The 26509-nt window shown below is 39.6% G+C and overlaps 1 protein-coding gene across 1 annotated transcript in view; it reads right to left on the reverse strand.

The window, feature by feature from the left end:
* Positions 1 to 26509, reverse strand: part of ANKHD1 (ankyrin repeat and KH domain containing 1) — a 147275-nt gene that overhangs the window by 20466 nt on the left and 100300 nt on the right. Inside the window, 10 exon segments of the mRNA XM_049787352.1 lie at positions 2663 to 2837; positions 8996 to 9112; positions 10136 to 10231; positions 11366 to 11528; positions 11727 to 11902; positions 16339 to 16552; positions 17819 to 17961; positions 18907 to 19052; positions 20003 to 20114; positions 20266 to 20411. Coding sequence (XP_049643309.1) covers positions 2663 to 2837; positions 8996 to 9112; positions 10136 to 10231; positions 11366 to 11528; positions 11727 to 11902; positions 16339 to 16552; positions 17819 to 17961; positions 18907 to 19052; positions 20003 to 20114; positions 20266 to 20411 — 1488 coding nt within the window.

Here is a 26509-nt window from a genome sequence, read left to right on the forward strand (position 1 = left end):
AAAAAAAAAAAAAAAAAAAAAAGGAAAAAAGAAAAAAAGAAAATCCTAATAATCTACAATAATGCAGTCAATCATGTCATATTCCCTTTTAATATATTATAGTAAAGAGACCAACTACTGCTGTAGAAAAAAACATATATCATATTCTGTTAAATTTTTTTTAAATATATATACTAGGGGCCAGAGCAATAGCACAGAGGGTAGGGCATTTGCCTTAAGTGCAGATGACCTGAGTTTGATCCCCAGCATTCCATATGGTCTTTGAACTGGCCAGAGAGCCAGGAGTAAGACTGGTGCCTAGGCTGTGGCCCCAAAATCAAAACAAACAAAAAACAACAATATATAGACCATAAACATTTTTAGGGTTTTGTTTTTGTTTTGGGTATTGGGCTCATTTCTAGCTCTGTGCTCAAATATCACTATTGGTGGGTGAACAGGGAACTATATGGAGTGCTAAGGATCAAACCAGGTCAGCCTCATACAAGGTAAGTGTACATACATAAACTATCTCTGTCTAGTTTCATAAACTACTTTTTGGGGAGGGATGAGAAGCTTTTTGAGTGGCTAATTGGCTCTTTATTAAATAAAGAATCACTGTTGGTGGTGGCCAAAGGACCATATGCAAATGCTCTTTAAACCAGGGGCCTTGGACTGAAGAGATAGCATAGAAGTAGTGTGGTTTTGCCTTGCATGCAGAAGGACAGTGGTTCGAATCCTGGCATCCCATATGGTCCCCTGAGCTTGCCAAAAGTGACCCAAAAACCAGAAAACAAACAAACAAACAAAAAAAAAACCAACCAGGGGCCAGTGGCATATAAAGCTTTAAACCTTGTATAATTATCTCTTCGGTCCATAAACACTCAAAATATCCAAAATGCTAGTCTTTTTTTTTTTTAAGCCTACAGCACTCGGTATTCCCAGGCAATCTCCCATCCCATACTATACCAGGCCCGATCCTGCTCAGCTTCTGAGATCAGACGAGATTGGGTGGTATGGCCGTAGACAAAATGCTAGTCTTATGAACAGTTTAAAAAAATAATTTATTTTAGGGGCCCGGCAAGATGGCGCTAGAGGTAAGGTGTCTGCCTTGCAAGCGCTAGCCAAGGGACGGACCGTGGTTAGATCCCCCGGCGTCCCATATGTCCCCCCCAAGCCAGGGGCGATTTCTGAGCCCTTAGCCAGGAGTAACCCTGAGGCATCAAACGGGTGTGGCCCGAAAAACCAAAATTATATATATATAATTTAAAAAATTTATTTTGATTTTTTTTGGTTTGTAATTTGGGGGCCACAACTGCTGTGTTCCAGTCTTAAGAGGCGATTTAGGAAGGCTCTATGGTATTCTAGGGATTGAACCTAGTTCTGTTCCATGCATAGACAATTAGTACCAGCCTTACCATATGTACCACACTCTGGCCCCTAGTCCTTTTATGTGTTAGATATTTAAGATGAGCAAAATTATTGGCTTACAATCAGTAGCGTTAGACTATAAAATAATAGCTCTTTGTGAGGGTGATAAGTCCTCTATAGGTTTATTTGAGAAAATGGTTCTTTCTCTATACCCCAATTGAAATAAAAGGACAAATATTAAAATAACTATGGAAATTTCTTTCTTTTTTGGGGGGGAGGTAATCACACCCTGTGAACACTTGGGGGGACCATATGAAATGCCAGGGGATTAAACAAAGGTCCATCCTGGGTCAGCCACTGCTCTGCACCCACCCTGTAGACCTTGCAGACTGTGTGTGTGTGTGTGTGTTTTCCATCCTGTGTGTGTGTGTGTGTTTTCCATCCTCTGTGTGTGTGTGTTCCATCCTGTGTTGGCTGTGTGTGTGTGTTTTCCATCCAGTGTGTGTGTGTGTGTGTGTGTGTTCCATCCTGTGTTGGCTGCAAGGCAAACACCTTACCTCCATGCTATCTCTCTGCACCCCTCTAGCAAATTTCTTTCTTTTTTTTTTTGGTTTTTGGGGCCACACCCGTTTGATGCTCAGGCGTTACTCCTGGCTAAAGAGCTCAGAAATCGCCCCTGGCTTGGGGTGACCATATGGGACGCCGGGGGATCGAACCTCGGTCCTTCCTTGGCTAGCGCTTGCAAGGCACTTACCTCTAGACGCACCTCACAGGCCTCTCCAGCAAATTTCTTACTATATAGAGAATAACTTAAATTACAGCTGAACTTTAAATATATGTCTATTTCCCTCCTTTTATATTTTTATCTCTAGGTAGGAGAAAAAATAAAGTATTATTTGTTGTTTTCTTTGGGCCCACAGTTGCTAGTGGCTCTGTGCTCTGGAATCATTACTGGTAGGGCTACAGGGACAATAGGGCATACTTGGTATGAACATGGGTTGTGATTCAAGACAAGTGCCCTTCGGTGAAGGGATAGGTTTTGGAACATTTGATGACTGAAACTCAACTATCAATAACTTTTAACTCTGTATCTTATTGTATTTAAACACACACACACACACACACACACACACACACACACACACGTTCCAAATCCACTGTACTATTGTTTCAACTCCTAAAGCAAAATATTTAGTTAGTAATGTTTACTATGAAAGTCAACTTCATATTAAAGTAATAATAGATAGAAATACTCAAAATGAAGTTGATAAACAGGCAAACATTATCACTAATCAGACCATAAACTAACTCATACCATCTTCGTCATTCTCTTCTTCATCTTCATCTTCTGGAATTTCTGAATTTTCCTTAGGTTTGTTTTCTTCGTCTTCTTCTTGCTTTCGTTTCTGTTCCTCTTTTTTCTTTTTTCTCTTTTCTTTTCTTTTCTCTCTCTTAGCAGCAAGAGCCTGTTTTCTGCTCTCCTCTCTTGACTGCAAAGAAAAAATATAATTTTACTGAAAATGCAATGTATTTTTTCTCCAACATGCAGTATTTAAAATACTTTTTAAGAAAATTGGGGCCAGAGCTATAGCACAGCAGATAGGACATTCGCCTTGCATGCGGCCATCCTGGGTTCAATCCCCAGCATCCTATATGATCCCCCAAACATGCCAGGAGTGATTTTTGAGCTCAGAGCCTAGAGTAACCCCTATGTGTCACCAGATGTGGTCCCAAAACAAAAAAAACAAACAAGTTTAGGGAGCAAGCTTCTGGGCTACACTTCAGGCACTGTACTTGGGGGTTGCTCCTAATAGTATAGTAGTATTCTGAGAAAACAAGTGATATCTGCGTGTGTATGTGTGTGTGTGGGGGAATGTTTGTCTCCTGCACACAAAGCAAGTGTTTCAAATTTTTTGTTTGTTTGTTTTTGGGCCACACGCGGGATGCTCAGGAGTTACTCCTGGCTATGTGCTCAGAAATCACTCATGTCTTGGGGGACTATATGGGACGTTGGAGAATAGAACCACGGTCCTAGGTCAGCAGCTTACAAGGCAAACAACCTACCACTGCACCACTGCTCCGGCCCCAAGTGTTTCAACTTTTTTGAGCTATTGCTCTAGACCTGAAATTACTTGTTGTGGGAGTGATCCATAAGTTGTGCTAGATACAGAGACATCCTAAAAAATTCTCAGTCAACCAGGAAAAGGGTTCAAAGGCAGGCCATAAGATGAACTACTGGTTGGTCTTGTGGTGACAGAGATTACCAAAGTCACGTATGCTTGTATGAACATCACTCTCAAAACTATTCATAGGGCGGAAGCGATAGTACAGTGGATAGGCCACTTGCCTTGCAGGTGGCCAACCCAGATTTGATTCCTGGAATTCAATAGGAACCCCAAGTATTAATCAAAAGGAGTGATTCCTGTGCAGAACCAGAAGTAACCCCTGAGAATTGCCAGCTATGTTCCGAAACTAACCAAAACAAACAAGTCACTGAATTTAAAACTTTAAAGAGATGAATTCTGGTATGTGAAATGTCTCACAAAAGTTGCTTAAAATACATTTATGTATCATGTTTATTGAGATAATGATATTACCAAGCTCTTTTATAAAATACAAATTTCACTTTAAAAATATTGAAGAGGAAGGGCCGGAGAGATAGCATGGAGGTAAGGCACTTGCTTGCATGCAGAAGGTCAGTGGTTTGAAACCCGGCATCCCATAAGGTCTCCCGAGACTGCTAGGAGGATTTCTGAGCAGAGAGCCCCAGGAGTAACCCATGAGCGTTGCCAGGTGTGACCCAAAAACCAAAATCAAAAACCAACAAACAAAAAAATTGAAGAGGAGGGCCCGGAGAGATAGCATAGCGGCGTTTGCCTTGCAAGCAGCCGATCCAGGACCAAAGGTGGTGGGTTCGAATCCCAGTGTCCCATATGGTCCCCTGTGCCTGCCAGGAGCTATTTCTGAGCAGACAGCCAGGAGTGACCTCTGAGCAATGCCAGGTGTGGCCCAAAAACCAAAAAAAAAAGAAAAAAAAGAAAAAGAAAAGGCAGAATGAAGCGTCCAGGCCAGTGAGTAAACACTCTTTTTAAGATTCCTCAGTCCTGGGCCGGGAAGGTGGCGCTGGAGATAAGGTGTCTGCCTTGTAAGCGCTACCAAGGAACGGACTGCGGTTCGATCCCCCGGTGTCCCATATGGTCCCCCCAAGCCAGGGGCGATTTCTGAGCACACAGCCAGGAGTAACCCCTGAGCGTCAAACGGGTGTGGCCCAAAAACAAAAAAACAAAAAAAAAAAAAAAAGATTCCTCAGTCCTGGGCCCGGAGAGATAGCACAGCGGTGTTTGCTTTTTGCCTTGCAAGCAGCCGATCCAGGACCAAAGGTGGTTGGTTCAAATCCGGTGTCCCATATGGTCCTCCATGCCTGCCAGGAGTAATCCCTGAGCACCGCCGGGTGTGGCCCAGAAACCAAAAAAAAAAAAAAAAAAATGGAGAGGAAAGGCCAAAAGAGACTTGGTGACGAATAAGATTATTTTATAATCTTGTGTGGCTTTGTTGAGAGTGATCTGAGCAGCTCTGCTGTCTGAGATCCTTGGCACCTCAAATAATTTCCAGCAAAACCAATCGGGTGTGCAAGCACGTCAACTAAAGATGTTACCTAACAAGCACAAATTTAAAATATGTGGAAGCACTGTGCCCAGGGGTACAATTTTAGCAAAACATAGTATGTGCAAACACAATGAAGAAAAAGTACCCAATAGGTATATGTTCAAAACCAAGTATGTGTATAATTCCCCTCATAAACAAATTAAAAACTTCAATAGGGTGAAAGAAAAAATAATACTGGGGCCCGGAGAGATAGCACAGTGGTGTTTGCCTTGCAAGCAGCCGATCCAGGACCTAAGGTGGTTGGTTCGAATCCCGGTGTCCCGTATGGTCCCCCGTGCCTGCCAGGAGCTATTTCTGAGCAGACAGCCAGGAGTAATCCCTTAGCACCGCCGGGTGTGGCCCAAAAACCAAAAACCAAAAAAACAAACAAAAAAAAAAAAAAACAAAAAAAAAAAATCCTTGGGACTCTCCAAGAACAGGACTTGAGGACCTTCGTGCTAGTGAACACTCCACCAGGGCTTTAAAGTAGAAACATAAAGGGGCCCGGAGAGATAGCACAGCGGTGTTTGCCTTGCAAGCAGCTGATCCAGGACCAAAGGTAGTTGGTTTGAATCCCGGTGTCCCATATGGTCCCCCGTGCCTGCCAGGAGCTATTTCTGAGCAGACAGCCAGGAGTAATCAATCCCTTAGCACCGCCGGTGTGGCCCAAAAACCAAAAAAAAAAAAAAAAAAAAAAAAGAAAAAAAGAAAAAGAAAAGGCAGAATGAAGCGTCCAGGCCAGTGAGTAAACACTCTTTTTAAGATTCCTCAGTCCTGGGCCCGGAGAGATAGCACAGCGGCGTTTGCTTTTTGCCTTGGAAGCAGCCGATCCAGGACCAAAGGTGGTTGGTTCAAATCCCGGTGTCCCATATGGTCCTCCATGCCTGCCAGGAGCTATTTCTGAGCAGACAGCCAGGAGTAACCCCTGAGCACCGCCGGGTGTGCCCCCCCAAAAAAGAAAAACCTAAAGTAGGAACATAAAGGAACAGGAGGGAGGGCAAAGTTGGCATTTCCTTGGTTCCTGGTACTTCCACACTGCTTGAGAGAGGAGAGTGGCAAAGGAAGGAGCAGGGGCTATGGGGCCAGAAAGTTGTTGCCATGTTTTTGTAGTGCCGAGGATTGTAGCTAAGTCTTAGGTAAGCAAGATATCCAGTTGACCACAGAGACATATCCCTGATACCAAATTCAGATTCCCTCTGGTAGAGCAATGCTTGGCCATTCACTTGGCATGTGGCTAACCCTGTTTCAATCTCCAGCACCAAATATGGTCTCCAGAGCCTGCAAGGAGTGTCCCGTATGGTCCCCCGTGCCTGCCAGGAGCTATTTCTGAGCAGACAGCCAGGAGTAACCCCTGAGCACCGCAGGGTGTAGCACCCCCCCAAAAAAAAGAAAAAAAAATAACACTGACAAGAGGCTATTATAGAATTTATTTTCGGGGCCAGAGAGATTACACAGCGGCGTTTGACTTGCAAGCAACCAACCCAGGACCTAAGGTGTTTGGTTCGAATCCCAGCATCCCATATGGTCCCCCGTGCCTGCCAGGAGCTATTTCTGAGCAGATAACCAGGAGTAACAACTGAGCATCGCCGGGTGTGGCCCCCCAAAAATCAAAAAAAAGAATTTAATTATTTTCCTACTTAGGTCACATATTATTAAATACATTTAACTTTTGCTTAATTCAGTACTAGAAATATCAATTTAGTGAACATAGCAATAATTGCCTAGTATAATTAAAGTTTCAAGCAAAAAGAAAATACCATATTATATTACATAAGTTTATCCAGACTCAGAAGAAATGTCTCCATATAATACAGTTCTAATAATTTAACGAGGCAGTTCCCTCAAAAAATATTTTTGTTTGTTTTATGGCTTATACCAAGTGGTACTTGAGCTTTACTCCTGGCTGTGTGCTCAGAACCATTCTTGTCAGAGTCAATGGATCATATGGGATGCTGGAGATCAAGACAGGGATGGCAGTGTGCAAGGCAAATGCCCTACTCATTGTGCTATCATTTTAGCCCCGTATTTTACTTTTAATTAAAGATTTGTTAACCCTATATATAAATTAGAAGGGGGGGGGGGGCAGGAGATATAGCATGGAAGTAGGGTATTTGCCTTGCATGCAGAAGGACAGTGGTTTGAATCCCAGCATCCAATATAGTACCCCAGCCTGCCAGGAGTGATTTCTGAGCGTAGAGCCAGGAGTGACTCCCGAGCCCCACTGGGTATGACCCAAAAATCAAACAAATATAAAACAAACAAACAAAGAAAGGGGAAGAGACCAGAAAGACAGCACAGGGTAGGGCATTTGCCTGACATGAAGCCAACCCAGGACTGGTGGTGGCTCAAATCCTGACATCCCATTTGGTTCCCCGAACCTACCAGGAGCGATTTCTGAGTTCAGTCAGGAAAAACCCCTTAATCGCCCCAAGAAAATCCAGAGTAGAGGTCATTAGAAAAATATTTGAATAATGAAGTCAGAGCGGTGGCGCAAGTGGTAGGGCATTTGCCTTGCACGCGCTACCCTAGGACAAATCCCGGTTCGATCTCCTGGTGTCCCATATAGTCCCCTAAGCAAGGAGCAATTTCTGAGTGCATAGCCAGGAGTAACCCCTGAGCGTCACCAAGTGTGGCCCCCAAAAAACAAAACAAACAAACAAACAAAAAAATGGGGGTAGGCGGGCAGAGGACTAAAAAATTCCATATTCTGGGGCTGGAGAGATAGCATGGAGGTAAGGCATTTGCCTTGCATGCAGAGGATGGAAGTTCCAGTCCCAGCATCCCATATGGTTCTCTGAGCCTGCCAGGAGTGATTTCTGAACGTAGAGCCAGGGGTAACCCCTGAGCGCTGCTGGATGTGACCCAAAAACCAAAACAAACCAAAACAAAAAAACAAAACAAAAAAACAATCAAAACACCCATATTCAGCTAATAAAAACTTTTTTTATAAAAACTCTGATGGCATAAGAACAGAATGACTAGAAAACTGCTGATCATGTCATTCTGAAGTTAAAAAAAAATCAATATATATATATGTATATGGAAGAACTTTAAAAGTAATTTAACTTCATTTTTTCTTTTTTTTTCACTGATATCACTGGGATTTACAAAGTCCTTCATAGTTGGATTTCAGATATACAGTGAATCAGGGTCATTCCTACCACTAGTGTTGATCTCTCCCCACCAATGTTCCTCAGAATTCATTTAATACCACCACCCTTGTCCCCTAGGGTGCCAGTTTTATTGTTTGTTTGTTTTTGGGCCACACCCAGTGGTTCTCAGGGGTCACTCCTGTTTCTGCACTCAGAAATTGCTCCTGGCAGGCTGGGGGACCATATGGGGTGCCAATTGAACCCGGGTCCATCCCAGATCAGAAATGTGCAAGGCAAATGCCCTATCACTGTACTATTGCTCTGACCCCATCTGGCCTGCTAGTTTAACCGGACCATTTTAAGTTGTTATAGTTTGGCTGTCTTGTTTGGGTGTCTAGACCCTACAACTCACAACTTTAACCATGTCTGTTTTTTGTAGGCTGAATATTTATAAAAATGGGTAATTTGAGTAAGGAATTATATTCTTTTGCTTGTTATTTTTATTTGTCAAAGCACCTCCATTAATAATTATAATAATTTAAAATAAACATAAAAATTATACTACAGTGCTGTCTTATATTCTTGCATCAATAACTTTTTTTTTTTTTTTTTTTTTTTTTTTGTTTTTGGGTCATACCCGGCTGCGCTCAGGGGTTACTCCTGGCTGTCTGCTCAGAAATAGCTCCTGGCAGGCACGGGGGACCATATGGGACACCGGGATTTGAACCAACCACCTTTGGTCCTGGATCGGCTGCTTGCAAGGCAAACACCTCTGTGCTATCTCTCCGGGCCCGCATCAATAACTTTTACCAAACCTTTAAAATTTAGGGAACTAAGATTTTTATATAAGTGATCAATTTTTTTTGGCAAAATTTAAAGAATTTTTAATTAGATAAATTTACCACATTTACCTTTTCCAGGTCAAGTTCCTTTAAAAGAATACTTGCATTCTTATTTGCTTCTGCAGCCTGTTGGTCTTTTGCCTTCACAATGGTCTCAACACACTGATGACATTTTTTTAACAGTTCCTAAAGTTGAAAAAGAAATTATCAGTATGGGAACACAACATAAAGAGGTCCCTCTCAAAATCAAATAATAAGAAAAAAACCTCTGAGGCCAGGAGATAGCTTAATTTGAACCCTGACACCAGATGGCCCATGAGCACTGCATGGCTGACCAATAAACTATACCCACTCCATTTGGCCATGTACTATCAGCAGTAGCCATAGGGTACTGACCACTGCTTTGGATATTTCCTTAGGTACACTCTCAAATACAAGAGCATAATACCTTTGAGATGATAGGCTTACAGCTCAAACAAGCTAAAATTTCAAAAGTTAAGCTACTCACTGAGGACTAAAAGAATGAGTGGTCAATGGGGTGGGGGGTATGTGTGGCAGGCCAGGGGAGATAGTACAGTGAGGAGGATGCTTGCCTTGCACATAGCTGATCTAGGTTGAGTCGTTGGCACCCCTCTAAGCCTTATCAGGAGTGATCCCTGAACAGAGTCAGGAGTAAACTCTGAGCACTGCTGTGTGTGCCACCCTCCATGGAATATGGTCATGAGTTCAAATCCCTCTAGCCCCACATAAGCCAAAAACTACACTGGAATCTCTACTGTTTGCAAACACCAGCACTGAAATTTCTGGCTGTAGCACTCAGATGTGTGTAAGCTACTACTAAGGGGTAAAAATGCCCGAATGAACAGCAAAATAAGATGTGCAAATATTAAGGATATCCTTTGTCTAGTAACTTGTCAGTCATTTGTAGGTCTTTTATCAGAATTCTAGTGCTTAAAAATTAATGTTCTTAGATAACTTTCTAATGTACAATAATGATTTAGTAATAAACTTTAGCTTCAGTCACTATAATTATGGCCTGTATAAGGAAATTTCTCAAAATAACATGAAAAGTATTATAGCCATCCTCTATTTTGTAAATGTAACTAAAACAGAAATATTAGATCAGTCTGTAAAAGAACAGGTTAATTGCAAATGTTGGCATATAAGCACAAAGAACAAAAATGTGCTTTAATAATGTATTAAACATACCTTATCTGTAATTGTTGCAATGTATCTCATGCATTCTATATCAGAAGGAAATTGATTGACTTCTTTCACCAAATATTGAACAACTTTTACATGACCCTGTAAGGAACAAGATAAAATTACATAAAGGATTCTTGTCAAAGTTTGTCGAGATGCTTAAAAACGTAAAAGTAAAAGGTATAGTGATTCTTCCATATTGCTTGATAAGTAAAAACTTCCATTATAAAAAAAGTTGTTGAGCTCATAGATAAAAAGATAAATACAATATGCTCAGGAATATAGAAAGGAACAAAAAAGATTTTTCTTTTTTTCTTTTCTTTTTTTTTTTTGGTGGGGGTCACACCCAGCAGCGCTCAGGGGTTACTTCTGGCTCCACACTCAGAAATCCCTCCTGACAGGCTTGGGGGGCCATATGGGATGCTGGGATTCGAACCACTGACCTTCTGCATGCAAGGCAAATGCCTTACCTTCATGCTATCTCTCAGGCCCCCAAAAATAATTCTCTTAAAGTGCCCACTTGCAAATGAAAACAGAAAAACTTTGGTAGAAAATAGCATCTTTAAAGGGCCTGGAAAGAGCACTCAAAAACCGTATCTGCTGCCCAGTACCACAGGGAGAAAAAATATTTCCTAAGTGGATCTTCAGGACTAGCTTCCAGCATTCCCCCCCCCCCCAGCCTGGGATTCTGGTGCCACCTCTGGTGAACTGATCAGTGTTCCTACTACCTCGCTCCACAGAAATCCTGCATTCACCTGGTGGTGACTCCAGTCTGCTAGCTGCTGCCACCACCTCCCTCTCCACCACAGCCTCCTTTACTACTGGACCAGTACCCCTCCTCCCTTCCCCCCAACGCCCATTTCAGTAGCCTGCTCCTTATGAATTATCATTTTAAGCTCTCCAATTTAGAACCAAAGAGAAAGGGAAGGTCCACAGATATATAGTTAATACACCAAGATCAATTAATCTTTCTTAACTAATTTCAACAAAAAAAATTTTTTTTTGTTTTTGTTTTTGGGCCACACCCAGCAGTGCTCAGGGGTAACTCCTGGCTGTCTGCTCATAAATAGCTCCTGGCAGGCACGGGGGACCATGTGGGACACCGGGATTCGAACCCACCACCTTTGGTCCTGGATCGGCTGCTTGCAAGGCAAACACCGCTGTGCTATCTCTCCGGGCCCTCAACAAAAAATTTAAGTTAGTAAATTTTATCCCCCTCTCCCATCCATCAAATACCTTGCGAAATGCTGACATCAGAGGTGTGATTTTCCGATTATCTGCTGCATCCACATCAGCACCTGCTTGCACTAGCAACTGCACTACATCAAAGTGCCCACCATTGGATGCCAACCAAAGTGGTGTGTTTCCCTTCTTATTACGAACATCAATATGAGCACCCCTATAAAATCAAAGAGTATTATGGTAGTTTTATGTGAAAGAAGGCTGACATTTTCTATTATCTTTTCCAAGTGGGAAAGCAAATAACCTGTTATCAAAAAATGTCATTGAAAACAATTTAAGTAGCATAAATGCCATTTAAAACAATTTAAAAGGATCAGATGATGTTATAGAATCTATAAATATAAAATGTATTTACCTATTAATAAGGAGCTCACAGAATTTGTAGTGACCTTTATCTGCTGCTATTGTTAAAGCAGTATCTCTTGAGGAAGGCACAGGAGGAGCATTGACATCGGCTCCTTTATCCAGGAGAACTCTTCCAACTTCTGCATATCCTCCAGAAGCAGCTTCCATCAAGGGGGTTAGACCAGTCTGTTTAAAACAAAATTGTATGCAAATAAATGAATTTAATTTTATTACAGTGACTAAAGCAATAGTATAGGGCAGGGTGGTAGCTTGCAAGCAGCTGAACAGGGTTCAATCCCTAACATCCCAAATGGTCTCCCAAACCTAACCAGAAATGATTCCTGAGCATAGTCAGGAGTAATCCTGAGAATTGCTGGGTGTAGAGTGGCACAAAAACAAAATTAAACAAACAAAATCATAAACAATTTCTAAAGCAATTGACTGAATTATAATTTTTTCTCATAAAAGAGATAAGGAAATATTTTAATAAACTGTAAGTAACTTACAGTTTTAAGTAAAACTGTAAGGTTCAGTTGGATGTGAGAGACTTAATTCGCTTAAAATACTACTACACACTGAGCCATTGTGATAGCACAGTTGTAAGGCATTTATTTTGCACGCGGCTAACCCAAGACAGAGCTGGGTTTGATTCCCCACATCCCATTTGGTCCCCAGAGCCTGCCAATATCGATTTCTAAGAACAGAGCCAGGAGTAACCCGAGTGCCGCCTGGTGTGGCCCCCCAAAAAAACAAAACCAACAACATGAAAAAAACAAAACAGCAGTGTTTGCCTTGTAAATCTAGGACCTAAGGTAGTTGGTTCGAATCCCGGTGTCCCATGTCCCATATGGTCCCCCGTGCCTACCAGGAGCTATTTCTGAGCAGACAGCCAGGAGTAACCCCTGAGCTGGTACCACCGGGTGTGGCCCAAAAACCAAAAACAAAAAAACAAACAAAAAAAAAAACATAAGAAAACATACTAACACAGAATCAATTTCCTCCTGCAAGTTCTATTCTGTTATAAACAAAATAACCTCTCACAAAATATTAAAATGCGATTGAAAAGAAAATTAAGAGATAAATCCCATGACAAAATTTCATACAGAATATATTTTTAGAGTATATTCTAAAATATTTGGAATGAATTTTCACTCAATTATTTGGGAAGCAAACATTAAAATATCATTTCATGGGGCCGGAGAAATAGCATGGAGGTTAGGCGTTTGCCTTTCATGCAGAAGGTTGGTGGTTTGAACCCCGGCATCCCATATGGTCCCGAGCCTGCCAGGAGCGATTCCTGACCATAGAGCCAGGAGTAACCCCTGAGCGCTGCCGGGTGTGACCCAAAAAACAAAACAAAACAATATGTATATATCATTTAATTACTGGGGCTTAAGAGATAGCACTTTGGGTACAGTGCTTACCTTGCATGCTGCTGACATGAATAAAATCCCTAGCATCTCCATGTGGTCCCCCACCCTAACTGGACAGGAGTGCTTAATACTCCTTAAGATATACTTAAGCAACACCAGGTATATTCTAAATATTTCAAACAAATAAATAAAATGTCATTTCACATTTTATGCATCTTTATTTTACAAAAATGGCCAACATTATTGCAAAACATATTAACTACCTTTTTTTGAGACATACCTAGCAGAGCTTAGATTTAATTTTGACTCTGTATTTAAGGATCTCACCTGGCAAGATTCATGCAACCATATTTGGTGGCAGGGACAGAAGCAAGGTTACTCCTGGCTCTGCATACTGGAATCACTGGTGGCGGTGGTTTGGGATGCTGGGGATCAGCCCAGGTTAGCTGTGTGCAAAGCAAATATCCTACCCTCTGTACTATCACTGTGCCCCATCATTTCTTCGTTTTAAAACAAATAAGCTATCTTGCTACATGCAAAAGAAAAAAAACACCTTTATTTATTTATTTATTTATTTATTTATTTATTTATTTATTTATTTTTGGTTTTTGGGCCACACCCGGCGGTGCTCAGGGGTTACTCCTGGCTGCCTGCTCAGAAATAGCTCCTGGCAGGCATGGGGGACCATAAGGGACACCGGGATTTGAACCAACCACCTTTGGTCCTGGATCGGCTGCTTGCAAGGCAAACGCCACTGTACTATCTCTCCAGGCCCTATTTATTTATTTTTGGCCACACACAGTGACAGTCAGGGGTTACTCCTGGCTATGTGCTCAGAAATCGCTCCTGGCTGGGGGACATGCTGGGACGCTGAGATCGAAGCGAGGTATGTCCTGGGTCAGCCGCGTGCAAGGCAAGCGCCCATACCGCCCATACCACTGCGCTACTGCTCCAGCCCTCAGATCTCTTTCTAATGTCATGCACAGACGTCTTATCAAATTGAATTAAAGACCTGGATATTAGACCTGACCCGTAAGTCACACTGAGGAAAACAGGCAGAACTCTCCATGACCCTAAAATTAAAGGTATCTTCAAGTACAAATTACCACTGACTAAATAAGTGGAGACAAAGATGAACAAATAGAACTACAATAATAAGCTTTTGTACCTCAAAGGAAATGATGACCAGGATACAAAAACTGCCTACAAATTGGTGAAACTATTCACCCAATATCCATCTAATAAAGGTTAGTATTTTTAAGATATAAAGTACAAATATATAAATGGTACAGACAGAACTTAATAAGAAAATCAAACCCCAACATAACATAGGGAAAAGAAAAACTTCCTGAAAGTAAAAAATAGAAATGGCCCAAAGACATATTAAAAAGTACTCATTATTAATCATCAAGGATATGCAATCAAAACAAGGAGCAATTACCTAGCTAGAAACAGGCACACATTAAAGAGTTGGGGCTGGAGTGATAGAACAGTAGAGAGGACATTTCTCTTGCATGTGGCTGACCCAGGTTTGATCCCAGGTATCCCATGTAGTCCCCTAAGCACCACAAGGAGTGATTTCTGAGTGCAGCGCTGTTGGGTGTGATTCCCAAAACAGAATAAAATATACGAAAAGATAAAAAGAAAATGGACAACCAGTGCTGTTGCAGATGCAGGGGGAGAAAGAGACTCTCATTCACTGTGGGAATATTGACTGGCTCAGCATTTGAAAAACAATATGGACATTACTCAAAAAACTAGAAATTGAACACTCATATGACCCAGCAATACCACGCCTGGAAATTTATCTAGAAGTCCAAAAACAATTCAGAAAAGGCATCTGCACTCCTATTCATTGCAGTGGTAAAAAACCTAAGCCACATTTTTTTCTAGTGTTCCAAGTACTGAGAGTTCTAAAAAAATTTAAAACACTAATATTCTAATTCCTTTCTAAATATTTGTCAAACTAATATGATTTGTCATAAAATTTTTATATAAGTAACAATTTTGATTATTATTTTTACCAATAGATAGCAAATGCCTTAAAAATAGGAGTTCTTGGGCCCGGAGAGATAGCATAGCGGCGTTTGCCTTGCAAGCAGCCGATCCAGGACCAAAGGTGATTGGTTCGAATACTGGTGTCCCATATGGTCCCCCGTGCCTGCCAGGAGCTATTTCTAAGCAGACAGCAAGATGTAACCCCTGAGCACTGCCAGTGTGACCCAAAAACCAAAAACTAAAAAAAAAAAAAAAAAGGAGTTTTTTAAAACTCTAGGGTCAGAGAACAGAGCCATAGCACAGTAGGCAGGGCATTCACGTTGCATGAGATTGACCCAGGTTTGATCCCTGGCATCCCACATAGCCTTGAACCAGCCAGGTTTAATTTCTGAATGGGGAGCCAAAACTCCTGAGTGCCACCAGGTGTGGCCCATAAAGAAAAAAATAAAATAAAATAATAAATAACCACACAAAACCCCAAAAAACTAGAGTTAGGACAAGAGATAAAAAAATAACAACAAAAAAAAAAAAACAAAAACAAAAACAAAACACAAAGGGGCCGTAGAAATAGCATGGAGGTAGGGTATTTGTCTTGCCTGCAGAAGGACGGTGGTTCGAATCCGGGCATCCCATATGGTCCCCAGAGCGTAGAGCCAGGAGTGACCCAAAAACAAAAACAACAACAACAAAAACAAACAAACAAAAACAAACAAACCAGTTAATACATCTGCTCTATGGCACCAATGGTACCCAGAACAGGGTCAGATGTGTAATGCTACACTTCCCATGAAAAATCTAGGGCTATGGATGTAGCTAAGTGATAGAATACATACTTCACATGTATGAGACTCTGGCCTTGATCCCTAATATACCCCCTCAAATACACATATTCCAAAATAAGAAAAATATAAAAGAACCTTTATTAAGTGTCATGAATGTTGATAGTGCAAACAAAATTTCTCAATCCTGCAATGGGGCATCTATTTTTTATTATATTTTGCCCTGTCATACTCTTTTCCAATAGGGTAACTGCTTAACATTAAAAAAAAAAAAATCCTTAAAGTTGGGGCCAGCGAGGTGGCGCTAGAGGTAAGGTGTCTGCTTAGCAGTTAGATCCCCCTGCATCCCATATGGTCCCCCCCAAGCCAGGGGCAATTTCTGAGCGCTTAAAGTAATACACGCAGGTTGAAACACCATGCTATTTCTACTAGGTCCATATCTGAGATACTTTAGGAGTCATTAAATGCTTACCTTTGCTCTATGTTCAACATTAGCTTTTCGGTCCAGAAGCAAACTCACTACTTCTGCACGGCCTTGAAAACAAGCCAAGGTGAGAGCTGTGTTCCGGTTGGTCTCTATTTGAGCATTTATATCTGAACCCATATCAAGCAGCAGTTTCACTGCAGGAACATGTCCATTCATTGCAGCCAACATCAGGGGAGAAATACCTAGTTTACTCCCAGTCCTAAAGGTAGAAATGCACTTAGAAAGTTAAAATAATATGCTACTGCCTATAATCATTAAAAATGAAAATGTTAGGCAGAGAGATAGCTCAACATGCTCAGTACTTGCTTTGTATGAAGTACTTGTAAATTTGATTCCCAGAACCACATGTTGTCCTGATCACCACAAGAAGCAATACCTACCACACCTCTAGGAGTAGGCCCTGAACATGGCTGGAGGTGACCCAAAAACAGACAAAAGGAAAACTTTTCAGTTTAAAAAAAAAAAAATAAATGAATGTATTTTGTTCAGGTTATTAAAAAGTAAGTAAACCACAATTAAAAACACAATTCAGGGGCTGGAGAGGTGGCGCCAGAGGTCAGGTGTCTGCCTGCCTTGCAAGCGCTAACCAAGGAAGGAAGGACCGTGGTTCGATCCCCCGGCATCCCATATGGCCCCCCAAGCCAGGGGCAATTTCTGAGCGCTTAGCAAGGAGTAACCCCTGAACATCAAACAGGTGTGGCCCAAAAAAAACAAACAAAACACAATTCAGAGGCTATAGACTTCAAACTTTACAAAATAAAACGTTATGTTTCTTTAAAAACTGTCATCTTGGGTGGGGCCGGAGAGATAGCATGGAGGTAAAGTGTTTGCCTTGCATGCAGAAGGACGGAGGTTTGATTCCCGGTATCCCATATGGTCCCCCAAGCCTGCCAGGAGGATTTCTGAGCAGAGAGCCAGGAGTAAAACCCTGAGCACTGCTGGGTGTGACCAAAAACTCAAAAAATAACAAAACAACAAACAACAACAAAAAAAACCCTGTCACCTTAGTGAAATTGTAACATTTTTGTTTGTTCTATTTTGTTTTTAGCTTTTAGTTTTCTTGAGTCTGGGGTCATATACTCAGAGCTTACTTCTGGATCTGCTCAGGGATCATTTCTGACAGAGGTTGAAGGACCTTGGTGTCAGGGACAAAACCAGGTCAGCGGTACGTAAGGCAAGAGCCTTACCTGCTGTTTCTGGCCCAAGCAGTCATTTTTTAAAAAAAGTATAGAACAGGGGCCGAAGGACAGTGGTTTGAATTCCGGCATCCCATATAGTCCCCCAAGCCTGCCAGGAGTAACCCTGAATGCTGCCACTTGTGGCCCGAAACCAAAAAAAAAAAGTATACAACAGTAACGTTTGACTTTCCAAATTTACAAGTGGATCTGTACAAATATTTAGAGAAAGACACTTAACCCCCAAGGTCATCATCACAAATAATAAAAAATGAAGAGGTGATAAATACCTTGAATTAATTTCTGCCCCAGCATTAAGCAGAATCTTAATGATATTAACATATCCTCCAGATGCAGCAAGACTCAGGGGTGTATAATCAGACACATTCCTGTGTTCTTTATTTGCACCTCGTGCCAGGAGCAAGTCTACCACCTAAAAGGTAATGAATAAACAGAAAAATGCAGTATATGAAATATTTAACTAATAAATACAATCCCTAACATATATTAAGGTCTCAACTGGAGTTCCAGTACACACACAGATATATACAATGGATAACACACACATATATGTGTGTATATGTATATATAAAAATGAAACTTTAATTAGGTAAGAATTCAAATATTAGCACTAGAGAAATGAATTCAATTTTATATCGAAGAATCCAAAGCCAGAAATCCCAATTATGGTGAATGAATATGTTTTCCCTTCCAGACATCAATGTTGAATGACTGCAGTAGAATTTGAATGTGTTTGTAAAACATGGAAACAAAGTGTTTGCCAATAGATTAGCTAAGAAGATGTATACAATGGAATTCTATTCAGCTATATTTAAAAAAGGGACATTCTGCTATTCCTAACAAAATGAAAGAGCAAGAGAATGATGTGAAGTAAATTAAATCAGAAGGAAAAGACAAGTATTGGTTGAGAATATGTAAGTACATAAAACTGACGAAGAGACAAAAGACGAACCAGTGGATACTAGTAATAAAACGAAAAGGTTATTAAGGGTTTTACTATTCCCATGAGACTTAATATAAGGAACAAAGAATGCAAATTTATTTTTTTTATTTTTTGGAGTAATTTCTTTTAGTTTCGTTTTGTTTTGTTTTTTAGGGCCACACCCGATGATGATCAGGGGTTACTCCTGACTATGTGCTCAGAAACAGCTCCTGGCTTTGGGGAACCATATGGGATGCCTGGGATCTAACCAAGGTCCATTCTGGATCAGCTGCATGCAAGGTAAAAAAGCCCTACCGCTGTACTATCACTCCAGCTCCAAGAACAAAAGTTTAATCACATATATTGCATATATATATTGCATATACATATTTAGAATACAAGAAAATTGTTTACAAAATTAAAATATTAACATACCTCCTGACGTCCACCAGAACACGCCAATGAAAGTGGAGTATCCTTAGTTCGTTCAGATTGTGCTTCTATATCTCCACCTTTATCCAAAAGTATTTCAACAACCCCAACATGCCCTGCTGTTGCTGCCAGGATCAGTGGTGTGAAACCTAAATCAGAAAATAAAAAATTTAAATTTCTTCCTTTATTAACTGCTTTTTAATACTGTTGTTTTAGTAGAAAAGTACTCCATGGTAGGTATTTGAAACTATTCCCAACTTCTCTCTTTTTGTTTTTAATTGAATATGGGTGGGGATGGCATAAGGTTCATGGGATAAAACCAGGACTGCGTACATAAGACTGAGTCACATCCTGACCCCTCTAAACCATCATATTTTGTTAGTAGCAAAAGCCCAAAAATACCCCCCCCCCAAGAAAATGTTAAGTAAAGCAATTTTTTTTTTTTTAATTTGGCCACACCTGGAGATGCACAGGGGTTACTCCTGGTGAACTTGGGAGACCATCAGGAGTACTGGGGACTGAATGTAGGCTGATCAAGTACATAGTGAACAACCTACCCAAGATACTATTTCTCCAAATCCAGAAAAGCAAAATTTTAAAAATCTATACTCATGATGAACTTTGATACCTGTGTCTATTCTTTAAAAAGAAAGACAACTGTAATTTGCTATATACTTCACTAATAATATAGTCTAATTTCTACTGCTGTTTTGGGGCCACATCCTAAGATGCTCAGGGATATACCTAGCTCTGCCCTCAGTAATCACTCCTGGCATGGGTGAGTGGATCATAAGGGATGTCAGGGAACTCGGGTCAGCTGTTTGCAAGGCAAGCACTATTACTCTGGCCCCAAAAAGGTATAACTTAGAAAACATTTTAGGTAAACTGGTTCTGTAAATGAACAAATCTGAATGTTCCTAACTGAAAGTCTAATTTTTTTTTTGGACGGGGATATGATGTTGGGTATCAAATCCACATATGGGACGTCATGTGCTTTACTGTTAAGTGATGTCTATTGAATTAGACTATAATAGAATGATGGAGAAAAGAACTGTTTCCCCAAATGACTCATTTAGCATTTCTCATTGAAATGTCTTACCTTTTTTATCTCTATGCTCAATTTTTGCATCTCTTGCAATGAGAACAGATACAAGTTCTTCATGACCACCCGCACAAGCCAGTGTTAATGCCGTGTCATGATTGCTCTCAGTCTAGTTAAAAACAAAACAAAACAAAACGTTTTTAGGGAGTTCATTATAGATGTCAATTGAAGATCATTATTTTTAACAATGAATGTGCAATAATTTTACTTTTCAAACAAAATCAGAACGCAAACAAGTTTTAATAAAGCCATCTACTCACATGTGCATCAATGTCAACTGAAGGATATACAGGGGGCATGGACTGAGAAGCCACATTGCTTGGAGACTGCAAACAGGGTTCAGGTGTAAGACAATCTGTGGCCTGGGAGGAACTGTTTGAACCAGTGGGCACTCTGCTACTCACAGCTGAAAAACATTATTCAAACTGCTGAATTATACTAAAAAGAGTTAAGTTATTAGAGTACAGAAAAACATAGAAAAAAATTTCTATAAGCAGTAATATAATGTAGTTAAGTTATAACCTCTCAGTTCTATCAGAGACTTAATAATTTGGGCAAGTAATTTAAACTCTTCAAGTCTCAGTTTTTCTTGTATGTAAAGAGTCGCGCCTCGTAAAGTTGTAGGAAAAATTGCTTAATATAATGTAGGTAAAATAACTGCACAATACCTTTTACTAAGTTTATAATACAAAAAGGAGTCTTTTAATAGGGAAATAATTTGCAATTAAAATAATTAAAAATAGCTTGCAATTAAGAAAGAGACAAAAATATCCTGAGGACAGATAAGGGGGGAAAAAGAGGAAGAAAAACATGTTAGAATACTTCTCACACAGAGGAAAGTATGTGTTTTAAATATTCATTACTTAATCTGAAAGTCTGTACAATGAAGTATCTGAAACAACTTTTTTAAAGTTATTTTAAAAACTATTAGAATTTTATTTGGAGGGCGCCGGAGAGATAGCATGAAGGTAAGGCGTTTGCCTTTCATGCAGAAGGTCATCGGTTCGAATCCCGGCACCCCATATGGTCCCCCGTGCCTGCCAGGAGCAATTTCTGAGCATGGAGCCAGGAATAACCCCTGAGCACTGCTGGTGTGACCCAAAAATCACAAAAAAAAAAAAAAAAAAAAAAAAAAAGAATTTTATTTGGAATCACAAAAATATCTGGTTTTGTAAGAGATACAGGAGATAAAGGGATCCATTTTTAGAGGAACATTTTAAGGAATCAGTCTTGGAAAGACTCAGAGGGTCATATGGGATACCAGAATTCAAAATCATATCAATTGTGTGCAAGGCACTACTCACTGTGCTATCACTCTGACCCCACATTTTAATTTTTCATAAAATAAATTATATAGCGTGGGGGGGGCGGGATGAAATAAAAATAAATTATATAAAAAATTAAACTATTTGGTACATGTGAAGTGCTCAATAGAGCGACATTTTTAAGATTTTCAGTAATGTTTGTCACTGTGTTGAGAAAATATTACTATTTACTCAAGAATAAAAAACATCCAAAAAAATAAAGTCACTAATATAGAAAAACTACAAAGAAAATATAAGCATTTAAAATATTGGAGAATTTGTTTCTCTATAATTTCTGTATTCCGATGGAAGATTTTATTCCTAAGTATAAATGACTAAGTTTTGAATACTACTACTTCTTTTGGTTTTGCTTTAGGCCGGTTTTAGGCCACATCTGGCTCTGCTCAGGACTATGATTCACTCTAGGAGTTACTTGGCCAACCATATGTGGTGCCAGAAATGAAACCAGGGTTAGCCATATTTAATGCAAGTTTTTTTGACCCTATATTATCTCTCTAGTCCCTCTAGATAGGAAATTGACTATCCTTTCTCTATAATAATTTTTGCAGTATAAATTTTTTTAAATTGACACGACATAATTATTTACAAACAGGAATATTATCTATTTAACCTATAAAAATGAGCAAAATAGAAGCTGCTTTAAAATTACTGACATTAAAAGTAGATCATAGTTGGGGCCGGAGAGGTGGCGCTAGAGGTGTCTTCTGCCTTGCAAGCGCTACCGTAGGACGGACCGAGGTTCGATCCCCTGGTGTCCCATATGGTCCCCCCAAGCCAGGAGCAATTTCTGAGCTCATAATCAGGAGTAACCCCTGAGTGTCAAACGGGTGTGGCCCAAAAACCAAAAAAAAAAAAAAAAAAAGTAGATCATAGTTGATTAATATCGCCTCAAAATAGTATTTGAAAACAGCATTAGGAAAAAATATAAATACTGGTATATTGCCCTCTCTGGGACAGATATTAACAGTGGAATCAGTTATTAGCATATGCCTAATTAAAAAAACTTACTTTCCTAGGATTCATTTTGTTTATCATATTGTCTCTGCTATCATTAAAGATATTCACATTTTAAAATTATTTTGAGTAGTGAGCTAGTAAGTGATGTTATATTTCTTTAGAGTTAGGACTTAAAAACATCTTTTCTGTGTATTTTACAGCTTTTTTACCAAAAATATAAAGAAAGCAGTTACTGTAATAATCCTAAAAAATATTTTTCTTAAAAACAACAATAACAAAAACTAATTTTCTGCCATGCAATGATGATTAGGAACATTCTGTAGAAGTAACTTGCATTACTCATATATAAAAAGATATAAAGATAAAACTAAAAATAGCAAAGAATAAATAGTACACATGGAATAAAGTATTTATTAAGAGATATTAAACTAGGATTGTGACATTTTTATAAATCTAAACACATTTCCTAACTCTAAAAATGTTTCTGAAAATGACTGCCAAGTCACCGTATAATTCAAGTTTATGTTCAGAACTAAGTATTTATAGTATTCTAGTTAACCTTTGTGAAATTTAACATCACTTTGTAATCAATATGGAATATTACTAGGTAATAATCCCCATTAATATGTGTACATACATTATATTAAGATTTTAAGAAAATTCTTTAAGTGTTTTATACAATAGAAAGTTTTATTACTTTCATATATTTATAATATTGAACATTAGAAATTATTATTTAAGATGATAATAAATTCCCTAAAAAAAAAGTATGAGGATTTCCTTTTGATTTCCCTTTCGAGGGTGAGTCTCCCAAGCACTGCTCAGGGAACTAGGACCACTCTATATACATATCTTAGGAAAAGGGCATAAAGTACCTAAGATGGAACTTGAGGAATGTGCTGAAGCAATTTTAGCAATCTCCCCTGCCTCTTGTTTGTTTGAGGCCATGCCTAGCTGTGCTCTGGCCTATTGCTTTTGGTGCTCTAGGGTCTATAGTGGTACTGGAGACTAAACTCATATCAGCTGTGTGCAAAGAAAGTGTCTTACTACTATTTGATCACTTGAGTACCCAGACCTCCCGATTTTTATTTTTTAGCAAGATTATTTTTGTTGTTTATTATTTTTTTGAGCCACACTCGGTGTTGCTCAGAGTTTACTCCTGGCTCTAAACTCAGTAATCTCTTGTGATGGACTCAGAGAATCATATGGGATACCAGGAATCAAACTCAGGTTGGCCACGTGCAAAGCAAGAGCCATACCTGCTGTACTATAACTCTACCCCCCTCATCTTTTTATTACTAAACTTTTTTGGGGTTATGTTTTGGGTCATACCCAGGGTGATCAGGGGCTACCTCTTGATAGTGCTGGAGACTGAATCCACGTATTCCACATGTAAGGCATGTACTCAGTCAATTGAGCTCTCTGACCTTAAACATTTTTAAGGAGAGGAGCCTCCCAAGGAGGTCCTGAGAAGGCAGTGTTAACTGAATTCTGGTGATGAGCCAGGGTAATAAGACCCAGCCTGCATGATCCTGGGGACCTCCATGTTTGCATATGGTGTTGCACCTGTTATTTCTTTGTTTTGAAGACAGACTGATAAATAAAAAGCATGAACTCCTCCCAAGACCTACTCAAATATTATTAAATATCGAATCCATAGCCTTTACATTTATGAGGCACACCCTAGCACTGAGAAACATCTCCGGCTAATAGGAATTAGTTTTAAAGGAGCTATCTATAGTAATAATGTGCTAAGAGTAATGAAGCTGTAGTAAATCTTATATAAATATCAAATATTAATATAAATGAAGCTTATTTAGTAGAAATTATAAGTCTAAGTAAATATCTGAAATTTAGAACTTCAATTTGAGTAGGTTTATACATATTACACCTAAGATTCTTTTTTTTTGGGGGGGGGGGCCCCCACACCCATTTGATGCTCAAGGGTTACTCCTGGGTAAGCTCAGAAATTGGCCCTGGCTTGGGGGACCATGTGGGACACTGGGGGATTGAACCGAGGTCTTTCCTTAACTAGAGCTTGCAAGGCAGACACCTTACCTCTAGCGCCACCTCTCTGGCCCTACACCTAAGATTCTTTCTTTTTTTTTTTTTTTTTTTGTGGTTTTTGGATCACACCGGCAGTGCTCAGGGATTATTCTTGGCTCCAGGCTCAGAAACTGCTCCTGGCAGGCACGGGGGACCATATGGGACGCCGGGATTTGAACCGATGACCTCCTGCATGAAAGGCAAACGCCTTACCTCCATGCTATCTCTCCGGCCCCCACCTAAGATTCTTAAAGTGAATGCACTGAGTTTAATCCTGCACTGACTAGCAACTTAATTTCCCCCAAACTACAAATATTCAACAGAAAAATTGGTAGAAAAAAGACCTATTTTACAAAATTATTATAAATACCACATTAGATAAGTGTACATAAAGAATTTAGCACAAAGCATGGTGCTTTATAAGTGCTTAATAAATGTAAATAAATTGATATGGATTTCTTTTTTTTACCACTCAGACCGCATCCTCTTGATATGGATTTCTAATCAATCTTAATATAAATAAAAATCATACCAAATGTTTTTTAAAATGCTCAATGCTGTTCTAACTTTTAAAGTATATTGTTTATAGGGATTGTACAGAGGGTAGGGTGATTGCTTTGCATGCAGCCGATCTGATTTTGATCCTAGCGTCCCATATTGTACCCTAAGCACCACAGGAGTGATTTCTGAATGCAAAGCCAGGAGAAATCCCAGAGCATTGCCAGATAAGGCCCTAAAACATCAATAAAATTGTTTCAGTTCTCCAGACCTTAATTCTGAACTGAGAATCACATGCAATTATGCTAACTTTTAAAAGTACAACATTTTCTTTCAGAAGAAAAAGACAAATATTCTTTCAATTTAGTTTACAGGGTACAAGCAATAGTACAGCAAGTATGGCACTAGCTTCACACATGGCTGACCCATGTTCAATCCCCAGTATCCCATCTGGTCCTCTGAGCCCATGGAAGTGATTCCAAAGAATAGAGCCAGGAATAACCCCTGAGTATTGCCAGGTATGGCCCACACAGCAAAACCAAAACCAAAAAAAATTCACAGTAGTCAATTTAGTTTACATACATCTGGGACAATAACAGGAGTAACATGTTAAAATAAGTCATGATGTCAGCAATTGTATTACATATATATAACCAGACTCTATGACAAATCTATTAACTGAGCTGGCAATAAACAACAATATTCTTAAATTTAAGAGAAACACTCACTATTATAAATAGTCTAAAAGCAAAATTGTAATGTGCACCAATAGCATCTTGTACATTAATTGTCAAATACAAGGGATGAAAATTAAATTTAGTTTAGGCAGTTAATTATCTTTGGTCTAGTTCAGGGGTCTCAAACTCAATTTACCTGGGGGCCGCAGGAGGCAAAGTCGGGGTGATCCTTGAGTACAAAGTCAGTAGTAAGCTTTGAACATTGGGGGGTGTGACCCAAACAACTAAAACAAAACAAGATTCCTGGAGGGCAGGGCCACAAATGTTGTACGGAGGGCCGCAAACGGCCCACAGGCCGAGAGTTTGAGACCCCTGGTCTAGTTTATTGGTATATTGATATATGATATATATTATAAAATCAGATATGGGTCTAATTCATGTCTACTTTTTTACCTACAATTAGAAAAATTTGGAAAAACTTGGAACTAAATTTTTTACATTTTTGAGTTATTATTTTGAACAAACTGCTATACAATTTGACACATATAACTCATAAAAAGAAAAAATTTCTACTTATTGGCTGATATACATATGTATTGTTTTTAAAGTCACACTAGGCAGTACTCAGCACTACTCCTGTCTCTGTGGTAAGAATAGCCCCTTGCTATTTAAGGGACATGAGATACCAGTTATTGAACTCAGATGAACAACACTTATGTGTAAGTTCAGTCCACTGAGTTATCTTTCAGGAAGGACTTAAAATGTGTATTAAAAAGTATTAACTTGGGGCCGGAGAGATAGCATGGAGGTAAGGCGTTTGCCTTTCATGCAGGAGGTCATCGGTTCGAATCCCGGCGCCCCATATGGTCCCCTGTGCCTGCCAGGAGCAATTTCTGAGCCTGGAGCCAGGAATAACCCCTGAGCACTGCCAGGTGTGACCCAAAAACCAAAAAAAAAAAAAAAAAAAAAAAAGTATTAACTTACAACTAGCAGTGATCAGT

The sequence above is a fragment of the Suncus etruscus genome, chromosome 14 (genome assembly GCF_024139225.1).
Source record: "Suncus etruscus isolate mSunEtr1 chromosome 14, mSunEtr1.pri.cur, whole genome shotgun sequence".
In the NCBI taxonomy this organism is placed as follows: domain Eukaryota; kingdom Metazoa; phylum Chordata; class Mammalia; order Eulipotyphla; family Soricidae; genus Suncus; species Suncus etruscus.